Source organism: Ovis canadensis, chromosome 1, assembly GCF_042477335.2.
Source record: "Ovis canadensis isolate MfBH-ARS-UI-01 breed Bighorn chromosome 1, ARS-UI_OviCan_v2, whole genome shotgun sequence".
Lineage (NCBI taxonomy): Eukaryota > Metazoa > Chordata > Mammalia > Artiodactyla > Bovidae > Ovis > Ovis canadensis.
The window spans coordinates 258,486,044-258,500,775 of NC_091245.1; the positions used below are offsets into that span (position 1 = coordinate 258,486,044).

At 49.3% G+C, this 14,732-nt stretch overlaps 1 protein-coding gene across 1 annotated transcript in view; it reads left to right on the forward strand.

Annotated features, from left to right (window-relative positions):
* Positions 1 to 14,732, forward strand: part of SLCO2A1 (solute carrier organic anion transporter family member 2A1) — a 95,109-nt gene that overhangs the window by 33,223 nt on the left and 47,154 nt on the right. The window contains exon 2 of the mRNA XM_069565345.1: positions 12,714 to 12,851. Within this exon, the coding sequence (XP_069421446.1) occupies positions 12,714 to 12,851 (138 nt within the window). The remainder of the gene's footprint in view (positions 1 to 12,713; positions 12,852 to 14,732) is intronic.

Below are 14,732 nucleotides of genomic sequence, written 5' to 3' on the forward strand. Positions count from 1 at the left end.
CCCGTGGGGTGTGTGTGCGCAGAGAGACAGACAAGGGGGCTGAGGATGGAACAGAAGGAGCTCCCACAGGAATTTCTAAGGAGGAACACTTACAGAGACTGCGCAAGCTCGGGAAGCGATGGCATCAGAGATGGCGAGGGGAGCAAGAGGGTCAGGTGCTGCAGGACTTAGGGAAGCCTGCCATCGGATTTGGCACTGGGTTTGGCAGTTAGGTAACCAGCTATCTTGGTGAAGACAGCTTCAGTGGTGTCTTCTTTGCCCAAACTCTCATGCGATCAGGGTGCTGGGTGGAGCAGAATGATGGTGTCTCTTGGCGTACCTTGGGTGCTACCATTTACCAACTGTATGATAAGAGAATTTTATAAGCTTAACTGAACCTCAGTTTCCTTGTCCTTAAATCAGCAGAATCGTATTTGCCTCTCAGGGGTATGAGGATTCACTGTATGCAACAGGTATTTATTAAACATCTATTATGTGCCAGATGGAGAAGGCAATGGCACCCCACTCCAGCACTCTTGTCTGGAAAATCCCATGGACGGAGGAGCCTGGTGGGCTGCAGTCCATAGGGTCGCGAAGAGTCGGACATGACTGAGCGACTTCACTTTCACTTTTCACTTTCATGCACTGGAGAAGAAAATGGCAACCCACTCCAGTGTTCTTGCCTGGAGAATCCCTGGGACAGGGGAGCCTGGTGGGCTGCCGTCTATGGGGTCACACAGAGTTGGACACGACTGAAGCGACTTAGCAGCAGCAGCAGCAGCAGCAGCAGCATGTGCCAGATACTCAGCCAAATGCAGAAGATACAGACCAAAAAACAAGCAGACAAACTAATCATTACACAGACAAGGTGATGTGAGGAAAACTGCCCTTCAGTGCTTCCCTATGGCCATGAACCAGCCTTCTGGGGCAGAGGGGTCCCTCCTTCCTGGCCAGCTTCCCAGGATCCTGGGCTCTTCCAATACATGCTTCCACACCCTACTTTCTCTCTGAAAAACTCACTTCCCCTTCCTTGAGAGCAGGAAGGGAAGGGCTTAATCTGCACACCCTTCAGGGAGGTGAGGGAAAATATTAACGTCCCATCTTGTTTTACAAAAATAGGAAGAATATAAAATAGGCGAAGTTTCTATATTAATACAGTATGAGTGGTGTTTTCCTGCCACAAATGGAGTCAAAGTTTCCCGAATGGCGCCTTATTTCACCTAACAAATCACTCTTGTGCCAACTTCCAAAAAAAAAGACAAATGGTACTTGTTTTCCGAGAAGGAAAGCTTTTCTGACTTAAAAAATAAAAGTGACTTTGGAAATTTCTAAAGAATTTGGACACATACTTACATAAATGTCAATGATAATTTTGTTTCAAAGTTTTTATTTTTCTGGGAACCCTTGAGCACCATGCTTCTAGCTAATCTGATAAATTCATTTGGTCTGTGTGCTCATGTTTCATCTCTTCCAGAATGTTTTTAAATCTGCGATTCCTAAAGCCCACGCCACATGTCCTGGTCACCTTGGGCCATCTCTCACCCTTTGCTCTTTCATCCTCCTTCAGAAATGCCACCAGGAGAGTCTAGACATCTGACTTCCTCATGGCTGGGGCTGAGCTTCAGACAGTTACCAGCAGGGAAAAGCCAAAGGGAAACAACGGCAGCCAAAAGCGTTTGAAGATTTCTGGTATCACTGCAGTGGCCCTTCCGCTGCCACGGAAATCCACATGTTTCTTTACAGATAGGGCTGATTTTTACACATCCAAGGGCCCTCAGGACTCAGTCTTAACAAAGGCCTCTCCTAGTCACAATAACAACAAAAACTACAGAATTATGTGGCTTGGGGCTTGTCGTGTCCTGTTCAATTTTCTCTCACCTAGAGGCCTTTAGGTGAGATTTTTTTTTTCGAAGCGAGTGGGAAAATCCTGGTCTGACCCAATTCCTTGGAGACCTGGATTGGAGAGGTCCTTGGCCCACCCCCCACCCCCACCAAGCAGTGTGACCCGTGGGGGAAACCGCTAAAGTGCTGTAGCCCTCTGGGCTTGCTGTGGCTTCTGCTGGACTCCCGGCCTCCACTGAGGCTCCAGTCCTCCGTGGAGCCGCTCCTGCAGACCTCCGATGACGTGCCAGACAGTAAGGTCACGGTGTGGAGAGCAAAAGCTAGTGAGAGGATGCCGGGCAGAGACACGTAGGGGCCTCCCCAGTGGGCAGAATCAGAGTCCCAGCTCTCCAGACTGGCCACTGCCCTCTTAGGGAACAAGGAAGCTGTGAGGGGAATCTGTGTTGTTCTGTTTAGATTGTTCTGATTTCCATACTTCCCAGGGCACCCAGGACCGTGTCTTATCAAACGCTTTGTCTAGTTTATGATAATACAAAAGACACTACTACAGGTACCTTCTGTGACTACCACCCACTTGGACCCTGGGCTGGCTATTTTGAATCTCTGAGCTTTATCTTGTTCAGGCTTTCTTCCCACGTGGGAATGTACCTGATTTCCTGAATCACTTCTTAAAAGACATATTCCCCTTTGGGGCCACTGAACCGTGGTTTGGATCCAAATTCACACCCTGCTGAAGGTACAGGAGGGTAAGCAGGCCGATGGGGCTGAAGGAGGCCTTCACTCCAGGACACATCTTTGCTTTGCTTCCTCTCTTGGCAGGACAGGGGCAAGATTCCCCTCTCCCCTCAAGCTCAGAGGAGCCTCAGAGGACCCAACACACAGACCTCCTTTCCTTTCAGATGCTGCCTCTTTGAGGTCATTGGGAAACAGCCAGAAATCACCTTTTCTGAGTTTCCTTCTTTGTCCCTGTTGCATTAGGACCTCTTGAGCCTGGAGTCTCACCTCCCAGATCTTACCCATTGGGTGAACTTCCAACCAGGACTGAGAATGGGCTATGAGAGTAAAGACACTAAAAAAATAGAAATATTTAAGTGGAGATGGAGAGACACCCTAAGCCAGCACCACTCTCCAGCCATGTGACTTCTGTTGGAGATAGACTGACCACTTTGGAAAATCCTAGTCAACTGAATGAGGTGTCAGGATGCATGAGTGTCCTAGGTGGTGAGGGAGGGAAGGTTGTGGAGAAGAGCCTGGGTACACTTCTTTGCTTGACTACTTAGGCCCCTGACAAGTACATACACCTTTTTTTTTTTTTCCTTTGAAAAAGTGGGGACAGGATTATTAATTTTTTTTATTGGATTTAGCATCAGGAGGTGGATTCGGTTCACAATTCAAGATGGCAGGCTCAGCATGTGTTTGTCTCCCTTCATCTCTAATACCCTCGTTAGGGTAAGAGCAATGAATTAAAAAAATATGAAAACTAATAACAGAATAAAGAAAAGTACAGGAATTATGAGTGGATGAAATATCCCAAGAATTTCAGCAAGATGGAGGGTGGTTGGAAAGTGTCGATAGATGAGGCAAAGTGGAGGAGAGTGGACTCTGAAGGGCATGTGTGGGGCTGACGGTAGGGGAGCCCCTGGGCTTGGAACTTGGCACAGTCATGGAGAGCTGCAGGTTCAGAGTACGTGGGGATGGAAGAAGGCAGAGGTGACAGACAGGTGGAGCTGGACCTGAGGGGTTAATACAGCTCGGCCCTTTACCTTGGGCTTCTCTCCATACCTTGAGGGACGTCAGCTGGTGTGGGTGGGCACCCAGGGGGTAAGCCCCACTGCTGGCTCCAGGCTTGCTTGCCACAAAGTGAAGTGATCCAATGAGGATACAAATACTGATAGAACTATTACAAGTTGGGGAGAAGAGGGAGAGAGAGGGGACCTGAATAAGTGAGCTAAATCCTCTTCTATCGTGGCACACAGTCAAAAGTGATAAATCAAGAAATTGCAAAACAAGAATATAATGTTGAGATATGTGGATGTAATCGACAGAAACACTAAAAAGAGTATGTCCCTGGACTGTAGTACTTGAGGTAGGCTACAGCTGAGCATAGGGCTGGCCTTGTCATTCTTAGTCCTTCCATATGACAATTTTTTAAAAAAACATGTGCATGTAATACATTGAATTCAAAATAAAAGAAAAAAGTGAAAATAAGTGGAAGTGGATTTGTGGTTAAGTAGGAGGGATCCCAGCTGACCATGAAAAGGGGCTTCTGAATGGCAGTGTGGCACAAACCCAGCTGGGTTGTCACCGTGGCTGGGCAGCTCTGGTGCTGCCCAAGAGACGTGCGAACCTCTGGCTCTTCCTGCCTCCCTGCCCCAGTCCACTTCAGCCTGGTGAGGAGGAACAACAAGGATTCTGGGGCCAGATCTTGACCCACACAGGCTGGAGGGACGAAAGCAAGTGGCACCTCTGAGATTCCGCTCACTTAGAACTGCTGCTCTGCTGGGCAGGGCAAGATTAAGGTTTCCCTGAGCTCTTCTTAACTCTTGACTCTTCCTCCTTCCTTCTTTCCTTCCTTCCAGATAGCTCCATTTAGACTACTGACATCTGCTGTTTAAGGATGGGAACATTGATCTAAACTGGGAGGTCACAGCCAGTGTCCCAGTCCCGCCCCACCTCCTGCTCCTGAATGGCTTTCTTCCCACTCCTGGTTCCCATAAGTGTGTTAAACCATCTCAGAGACATCACATCCTGGTGAGCCTAAGGCATCGGCTGAATTTTCTAGAGTTTTGCCTTCATCGGGATGCGTGTGGACAAAATCAGAGTTGGTTGACAGCAGAGTCAGTGATTAGATGGGTAGTAATCCTGTGAGGACCACATTTCAGAGATTCTTCTAGCGTCCCTATAATTCTAATTAGGTGCTTCAGATCATAGTTCTCTGCTTAGTTCAGAAAGAAGGCCATGAACCTGCATAGCAGAAGAAACTATGGCTGGGCTGGACTTTGGCCCTTTCTTGTTCATCCCGAGCATAAGGGTTTCACTCTTTGTCCTAACGGTTTACCCTTATAGTCTGATTATTTACTTACGTAGAGCTCTGAAGTTTGGCTGGGGCCTGGGGTTCCACTCTGAACCTTCACTTGGTGTCTCAGCATCTTTCAGCCGTTCTTAGCTCTTTGGCAAAGGTGGTGAAAAGAGTCATCTCTATTAGAAGAAAGATCTTCATGACCACTCCAATCTCTCTGCTTCCTTCCTGTCTGAATTTCCTCTCCATGTTTGTTAAGATTGGAAAAAGAATAGAGCTGTGAACGTGAACAGTTAGATGTTTTAGAGCTTCCCGTCCACCACACCCTGCAAGAATGTTCCCTTGCATTAATTTTCCCTTCGCACTTCCTTCTACAAGATGTGCCTGAAGACTTGTATAGTTTTAACACACACAACGCGAAAAGCTAGATGTTTACATTAACACACACACTTAAATATCTACTTGGATTTTGATGGTTTCAAAGTGAACTCTAACAGATTTATTCCAATGACACCGCCAACGCTCATAGTTTAAAAAAAAAAAAAAACTGTTTGTGGAATTCCCTTCAAAGCCTCAGAAGATTATTTTGAATACCTTGGTGGTTGCAAATCAATTTGAAGTCAAATTTTCCTTAAATCAACTTTATTGAGGTATAGTTTACGTATTATACAGCTTCCTTGGTGGCTCAGATGGTGAAGAATCTGCCTGCAGTGCAGGAGACCTGGGTTTGATCCCTGGATTGAGAAGATCCCCTGGAGAAGGGAATGGCAACCCACTCCAGTATTACTGCCTGGAGAATTCCATGGACAGAGGAACTTGGTGGGCTACAATCCATGAGGTCACAAAGAGTCACACACGACTGAGCAACTAACACTTCATTTCACTTTACGTATAATAAAGTGCACAGATTTTAAATGATTGATGAGTTGCTTGTAGACTGATTAAAAGCAATGCTGAAGGGGAAATTTATAATGATTGAGGACAGACCCTTGGAACAAACCTGCAGCTTCCCAAATGGCTCCTCTGATGGACATATGTTCTGGGAGAGAGTTCATCAGTTAGACTATTTAAAGACCTATTCATTCACTTGACAATGAATGAGCCCCAATTAAAGACTAGGCATTGTTCCAGACAAGAGGACATGGCATCTTAAAAAACATACATCATTTTTCCTCTGTGAATTCTGGATTTTGGTGGGGGTGATGACCATAAGTGATAAATGTGTGATGTAATTTTAGGAAGCAATTCTGTTCACTTCAGTTGCTCAGACATGTCTGACACTTTGTGACCTCATGGACTGCAGCACACCAGGGTTACCTGTCCATCATTAACTCCCGGAGCTTGCTCAAATTCATGTCCATTGAGTCAGTGATGCCATCCAACCATCTCTATTGTTCCATCCTCTATTGTTCTCTTTTTTTCCTGCTTTCAATATTTTCCAGCATCAGAGTCTTTTCTAATGAGCCAGTTCTTCACATCAGGTGGCCAGAAGTATTGGAACTTCAGCTTCAGCATCAGTCCTTCCAATGAACATTCAGGGTTGATTTCCTTTAACAATGATTGGTTTGATCTCCTTGCCATCCAAGGGACTCTCAAGAGTCTTCTCCAACACCAAAGTTCAAAATCATCAATTCTTCAGCACTCAGCCTTCTTTATGGTCCAACTCACATTTATACATCACTACTGGAAAAACCATAGCTTTGACTAGATAGATTTTTGTTGGCAAAGTAATGTCTCTGCTTTTTAATATGCTGTCAAGGTTTATCATAGCTTTTCTTCCAAGGAGCAAGTGTCTTTCAATTTCATGGCTGCAGTCACCCTCTGCATTGATTTAGGAGCCCAAGAAAATAAAGCCTGTCACTGTTTCTATTGTTTCCCCATCTATTTGCCATGAAGTGATGGGGCTAGATGGCATGACCTTAGTTTTTGAATGCTGAGTTTTAAACCAGCTTTTTCACTCTCCTAGGAAGCAATAACTGCTATGAAAAGGAAAAAAGTGGAGTGAGGAGACAGAAAATGCTGGTGGGCTATTTTTAAAAAGATAATACAGCCATGTAATATATCTTTATTTTCTTTTCCTTTTGTGAAGAAATCTCAAGACCCAGATTCTCCATAAGCTACTTTTAAAAGGGACATGGAATCCTTCCATAAACTCTATTCTGCAGAATGCTAGAGTCTATAGACGTTTCATTTATATACAGGGGGTCATATGGCTAAAGAAGCCATGGAGAAAGTTGGATAAAACAAAGCTAAAAGCCAGTCTTTACTGAAGGTTTTCTTAGAGACTTTTATATTCTAATACGAACTGTAAATATTCACAAGGAAGGATGGTAGCATGCAAAGTTTTCCAAACTTTTTTCTCCCGGGAATTCTTTCAACTCGGAGCATCTCAAACAAGTGGTGACCTGCCTAACACACTGTGGGAAATTCTGTCCTAGAGTTTTCATGCCACAGGAGATGGGAAAGCAACAGAGAGGTTCAATTATTTGGGCAGGAGGAGGAGAGGTGGGAGCCTGGGCTTATTAGCTATCTCTCCAGAATGTGGAGCACCCGCTGTGGGTCAAGCAGGTCTCTAGGGCTTTAAACACAGACCCTTTTATGCAAGCCTACCAAGGCAGCGGGAACAGGTATTGTCAAAGCTCCTGTTTGCTAGTGGGGAAACTGCTATCAGAGGGTCAAATACATAGCCAGAGGTCACACCATTCATTACAGAGTCAGGATGGGAGCTTCGGCTTGTTTGAGTCCCAAACCCCAGCTATCAAATCCCACAACACCATGTTGTCTAAATGGTGGGGAGGATGGGTTGCAACCCAATGAGCAAACCTGTCCTTTTCCCACCAGTCCATCTCCTTATGCTCATAAGCCCCACAGTCTCACAAGGGATGGATTTCCATCTGCCCTGCATGGGGTCAAGTGTTTGCTGCTCCATGTCACGCTGGCCATGGAACAGGTACTTGATAACTTCCAGTAGCCTGAGTCCCGTCCATGTAAGCTCAGTAGTGAAACCAGACGGCTGTGACCTTGAGCAGCTCTGGACAGAAATCTACTGGAATCTTCTCTCCACTTCTACCTCTTTACCCAGCATCTTCTCCTCACCTTTCCTTCCCCTGAAGCCACAGATCTCATTCCTCTTCATCTGCTGAATCCACTGGAACCTGGGGTCTCATATACACACCAGCCCTTCTGCTGGGGTGCCTGTAAGGGACCCCAACCTGATAGGGCTGCAGTGGCTGAAAGCTGGCAGTGCAGTAGGCTTTGCTGGGATGTGAGGTGAGAAAGGCGCCCCTTAGCTCTAAGTGGAGTCTTCCACGTCGTGTCTGCAGGGATTTTTGTATTTACTGGAAAGAGCAAAGACATCTTTCAGGAAAAGATCTGAGACAGATGTTTTTCCCCGCCATCCTGACCTCTCTCTCCTCAGACTGCTAGGGAAACAAGTAGAGACTGTGTGAGCTTAGTCCCTCAGTCAGGTCCGGCTCTGTGACCCCATGGACTGTAGCCCACCAGGCTCCCCTGTCCATGGGGGTTTGCCAGGCAAGAATACTGGAGTGGGTTGCCATGCGCTCTTCCAGGGGATCTTCCTAACCCAAAGACTGAACCCAGTTCTTCTGCATTGCAGGCAGATTCTTTACCATCTATCTGAGCCACCAACCAGCTGCTTGAGTAGAGATTAATCACTCCTGTTGATTCATTACTGATTTGGTTAGAGGGAGACTGGTATTTTTGAACTTTATATGCAGTAACTTGGGTGTTCCAAACCTAAACTCCTGTCCTCTCTCTCCATCTGGACTCTTCCTCCTGGGCCTCCATCTGACGCACAGCCTTGACCCCTTCCTGGCCTTCAAGTTGGAAACTCTGCCCCTTTTCTTCCACCTCAAATCAAGGACAAGAGCCTTATCAACTTAACCTCTGCAGGAGCCTCTAAGCTGCCACTCCCTGCCTCCCCACTGCCTTGGACATTGGCCCAGCCCTCTGTCCCTCCCAGGCTGCTCTGACACCCCTCAGCCCTCTGCTGGATGCCACCCTGAATGCCAGTCACATGCCAAGCCATCCGGAGGCCTCTGCGCAGAAGTCAGCATCAGGTGCCAGGACTTTAGGAAGCTACTTTGAATTGGACACATAGCTGAGCCCTGTGCTGGGCAAGGGAACCATTGAAGGGTTATCCAGACAGAGATGGGAAAGATGATTTCGTGAAGACTGAGCAAAGATGCAGACAGTGAGTGTGCGCTGTGGGGTAGTGTGTGACCTTGATGAAGTTTGAAGGACAAGAGGTTCTAGCTCCTGTTCTACATAACAAAGCAGCCCTAAACGTAGTGCTTAAAACAATGGCAACATTTAGGTTGCTCATGGATCCGCCCTCTGTGGAAGGCTTGGTGGGCATAGCTCACCTTTCATTGAAGGCTGGAATCCTAAGCTGGCTACAGGCTGAAACTTTAACTGGATTTATCGGCTGGAACATCACCATGTGGATCCCCCATGAGTAGGGAAGAGGGGCTTCCTTACAATGTGATGTCTGGGGTCTAAGTTCCCATGAAAGAGCTGGGGGATTCACTATTAACTTTCAAGACTTAGCCATAGAGGTCACAGAGCATCACTTCTGCTTCCTTCTCTTTTTTAGAAGCAAATAGGTAAGACTGACCCATATTGAAAGCAAGAGAACGCAGATCCCACATCTTGATGGATGAATGTCATGTCACATTGTAAGGGGTGTATGTGGGACAGGAGACATTGGTGTAGCCGTCTTTGTAAAACATGATCCACCTAGAAGACTATGGAAAAGAGGCAGGCAGAGTCCAGGACCTGTAGCGTCGGGGATGACACTCCAAAGGGCATTGGTTTTCATCTTGTGAAAAGTGGGGAGCCAGTGAGAGTTATTAATCTGGGTGTAACTGGCTCACATTGATGTTTGATAAAGCTCTTCCTGGAGTGATGAGATGGAAGACTGGAAGGCGGCAGACAGGAGATCTGTGAGAGGCTGTTGAAGGAATCTGGCGGAGATAAGAGAGGGGGGGCCTGAAGCCAGACATAATCTGGAGGTGAAGGCAGGTCAAATGCAAGAGGCGCCAGATGAAATCACAGTGGCACCAAATGTCAGAGGTGAGGACCATGCATCCAGGAGGATTTCCGGTTTCTGGCTTAGGGCACTGAGCGAACATGATAGGGAATTAAGGAAAAACCGGAGAGGTTTGTGGGGGGAGGATACTGGGCCCTATTTAGGAAGCGATTAGTCTGGGGGAGGGGTCTGAGAATGTCTGTAATGACATGTCCAGCACAACCTGTGATGCCCTTGAGTGTAAAAACCCTGGGGGACATTCTGGAGCATAGTCTGAGATGTGGGCACCACAAACGGGGTTTCCAGTGCACATGCGCAGAAAGGGCACCGTGTCCAGGGATGGTGACTACAGACAATTTGAGTGGGGCAGGTTGGGGGGCATTAGCCTTTGGGGGTGATCAGGAGAAGATAATCTGGTAAGGCATCCAAGACTAAATTGCCTGTATCCTGGACGTAGCAGGTGCTGTGGGCTTAGCAGGTGCTGGGCTCTCCAGGTGCCTGGCATGCCCAGTTTGGGGCCTGCCTCTCACACAATGGAGTAGCCACGGCAGGTTCCTGCCCTCGTGAGCCCTTGGTCTCCCCAGCTCTGAGGTGCTAGGATCCACCCCCTCTCTCCCTCTCTGGACTTCTGTTTCACCATTTGTAAGAGAGGCTGGATCATTTTCTAGACTACCTTTATCACAAAATGTTGAGAATTCCAGTACACGAAAAGAAGCAGAGCTGAGCCTCCCTGGGGAGGCAGGGGTGGCGAGTGAACAGGCTTCCTCCTGCCACCCATGAGGCAGATGGCTGTGACCTTGAGCAGCTCTATACAGAAATCCACTGAAACCTTCTATCTACTTCAGTCTCTTTATCCGGCATCTTCTGCCCACCTTTCCTTCCCCTGAAGCCACAGGTCTCATTCCTCTTCATCTGCTGAGTCCACTGGAACCTTGGGTCTCAGATACACACCAGCCCTTCTGCTGGGGCGCCTGTAAGGGACCCCAACCTGACAGGGCTGCAGTGGCTGAAAGCTGGCAGTGCAGTAGGCTCTGCTGGGGTATGAAGTGAGAAAGGCGCCCCCTAGCTCTAGGTGGAGTCTTCCATGTCATGTCTGCAGGGATTTTTGTATTTACTGGAAAGAGCAAAGACATCTTTCAGGAAAAGATCTGAGACAGATGTTTTTCCCTACCATCCTGACCTCTCTCTCCTCAGACTACTAGGGAACCAAGTAGAGACTGTGTGAGCTTCGTCCCTCAGTCAGGTCTGACTCTGCGACCCCATGGACTGTAGCCCACCAAGCTCTTCTGTCCATGGGTGTTCACCAGGCAAGAATACTGGAGTGGGTTGCCATGCCCTCCTCCAGGGGATCTTCCCAACCCAGGGACTGAACCCAGTTCTTCTGCATTGCAGGCAGATTCTTTACCAGCTGAGCCACCAACACAGCTTCTGCCCTCTCTCCCTGGCTTACAGTGTCTCCTAGCTGATCCTGGCTTCTGACCTCTCAGCCCATCCTTCTTCCCTCTAACTTTGATTTGCATCACTGAGGGACAGTGTAAATTCCACGAGGCCCACTGTTCTGGGGTGGAGGCCACAGCCTCCCCTTCCCGGGAGCCCAGGGACAGTTAGATCTTCCCTTGACTTAGTGAAATGCAGGCCGACACAGGGAGCTTCTGAGATGGGTTGAAAAGAAGGCAGGCTCAGGAGGGGGGTGGCAGTGTTTGGACAAGTGTCTGCTTTTGTGTGTGTTGGCCACCTTGATTTGGATGTATGAGCAGGCAGCTTGGGCTGCACCCTGGGCTTCCAGAGGCTTTACACTGGCAGGTTAGAGGATGTCAGTTCTGACCCCAAAGCCTAGAGCGGGGCCCCTGTGGATGGCTGGCTTGGCTTAACAAGGAAATAGAAATGAGGGTGGATCCCTGTTGCTTTCCTGAGATGCCAGCCCTTCCAGTGAGGGAAGAGCTTTGGCAGACTAGGAGACAGACTGGCACCCCGCCCTTCCCTGAAGGAGAAGTGCTGTCCTCAGAAGGGGCACTTCCAGGGGGTTTGGGGCTCCGAGCCTGCTCTCAGCCCAACAGCCAAGAGCCCAGGAGCACTGACTCCAGTGCCGCCAACTCCAGATGCCACGACCCCTCTCCACCCGTGCCGCTGTGTATCTGTCCCGGTCAACCACGGAAAGCAGATTTGCTCGTCACATTTACTCACACCCACAGGACAAGGCCTATGGGACAGGGTGGGATGCCTTTCCCAGGCCTTTATCTTCATCCAGAGGAGGAGCCAGCATCAGCACAAACACCTCATATAAGAAGAGGTGGTAACAAGCTGGGCTGGTGTGTTCACTGAAACGGCCTGGGTGAGAGCCCATCCTGCAGCCTCACTGGGGTATGAGAAGGGAGTCTAGGGGGATGGGTGTCGATGGGGAAGGGGAATGGAGGCCCGATCAAGAGGTGTGGAGCAGTGTGACACCCCTGCTTGTTTGTGACATGAATGGGCTGGGAAGGGGACCCTCAACCTTCATGGGACCCAGGAGGGAGGGCAGAGCTATCAGAGAAAAATCTGATGAGTCAGACCTTTAAGGATGCTTCTCCAACCCTGAGGTTTTCCTGCCATGTGACAAGAATGGCTGAAATGATGGGAATGGCTGCCATGCCTTGACCAAGGTTGGGGTGAAACGGGTCTGAGGATGATGGCATTTCACCCTGGGACCACCTGATGGGGAACGTGTTCCCAACGAACAAGGGAGGCAACGGGCCAGGCTGCTGGGCCGCTGTGCCCCAGAGTGGAGGGCAGAAGTGGGCAGCAGGGCTCCCTGTCCAGCAACCTCACTGCCCAGTCTCCTCGCAGGTGTTTGTGCTGTGCCATGGCCTCCTGCAGCTCTGCCAGCTCCTGTATAGTGCCTACTTTAAGAGCAGCCTCACCACCATCGAGAAGCGATTTGGCCTCTCCAGTTCTTCCTCAGGTTTCATCTCCAGCTTGAATGAGGTAAGCAAGATGCTCTAGTCCATTGGAACCCACCCAAGCATCACCGTGCTCACAGGATCCAGGAGGGGGCTCTGGAGGAGCAGATCGGGGCAGGGGGCACATAGGGGATGGAGACAGCCAGATACACTTCCCCTGGCACAAGGCACTGAGCTGAGAGCCTCCGGAGTTTCCTGACCTCCTCACCACTCCCCTGCAAGCAGGTGCTGCACTTCCTCCAACAGGTGAGGGCACTGGGGTTCAACAAGGTCAGCAGCTTGCCCGAGGTGTGCAGGCCTGCTGACTCCAAACTCCGTGCCACTGGTTGAGTTCTGTGACCACCTACCAGTTTACGTGCCCTCCGTCCATCCCCATCCAGAGGAAGACGAGCCGCAGGCACGCAGGTAGGGAAGCAGCTCCCGGAGGCCAACTCAGTGGCCTTGACTCCCAGACAAGGTCACAGGTCTATGACTTCCTGTCTTTTCTTTCCACGAGGCCCACTGTTCTGGGGTGGAGGCCATAGCCTCCCCCTCGCGGGAGCCCAGGTGCAGTTAGATCTTCTGTTGACTTAGTGGAATTCAGGCCAACACAGGGGCTCTCACGGGCAGCTTCTGAGGTGAGAGGAAAAGAAGGCGGGAGGTCTCCCAGCGGCCCCCAACCACCACCTTCCAGCCAGCTCATCCCCCAGCCAGCTCCCCACTGGAAACGCCCCTTTACCCTTCAGTCCTGTGTCCCCTCAGGCCCACACAGGAGTGCCCCTCAGGAACCCTCCCCACCACGCCAGGGCAGATCCCCCTGCAGTCCTCCCAGGACTGTTTTCACAGTGGTCATGTCAGGCAGAAAGCCTACCTGATCCTGGTGGCCACACCAGATCAGAGCCCAGGTCTGTCTGACGGCCATCACCACAAAGCCCCTCTTCTACAACCCCCGCCCTGCTCTTTGTCCACCAGCCCTGCTCTGCCCAAAAGCTAGCCCCCGGGCACACTGCTGGAATCTCTACTGCTGCCTCTCTTGACACGCGCTCCGCCTCCATGGACTTCCTCCACTGTGATGGACACACCCTTGCACACGTGCAGCCCTAGGACCCATCAGTCATGCCTGCTGGCCTCATGGGCCTCAGACCCTCCTCTGAGCTCCCAGGCCCACGTGATATTTTCAGTTTTCTGGATGTCTGCTTTCTCTTTCCCAAACTCAGATGAGTTTTTCAACAATCAGGTTTTAGACATCCCTATGGGCATGCTGCTGCTGCTGCTGCTAAGTCGCTTCAGTTGTGTCCGACTCTGTGCGACCCTATAGACGGCAGCCCACCAGGCTCCCCCATCCCTGGGATTCTCAAGGCAAGAACACTGGAGTGGGTTGTCATTTCCTTCTCCAGTGCATGAAAGTGAAAAGTGAAAGTGAAGTCACTCAGTCGTGTCCGACTCTTCGCAACCCCGTGGACTGCAGCCTACCAGGCTCCTCCATCCATGGGATTTTCCAGGCAAGAGTACTGGAGTGCGGTGCCATTGCCTTCTCCATCCCTATGGGCATAATCTGAGGCAAATATAAGAAAGTTAATTCCTTGAATCTAACAATCCTGTGTGTGTGCTTTGTAAGAAAAAGTGCATCTCTCTGGGTGTATATCTGTTTCTACCTGTGTGTGAGTCTTTGTGTGTGTCTGTGTGTATGACTGCGTGTGTCTGTGATCTGTGTGTATATTTGTGTATCTGTCTGTGTGTATCTGTGTATCTGTGTGTGTCTGGATGTGTATCTGTGTGTGTTGAAGGGAAGTGAATGGGTGAATGTGTGGAGTACAATCCCATTGATTCGTTTTTTTAAAATTTTTGAAAATTTTATTATTTATTTATTTGGCTGCACCCTATCTTGGTTGTGGCATGTGGAATCTTTGATCTTCATTGCCGCATA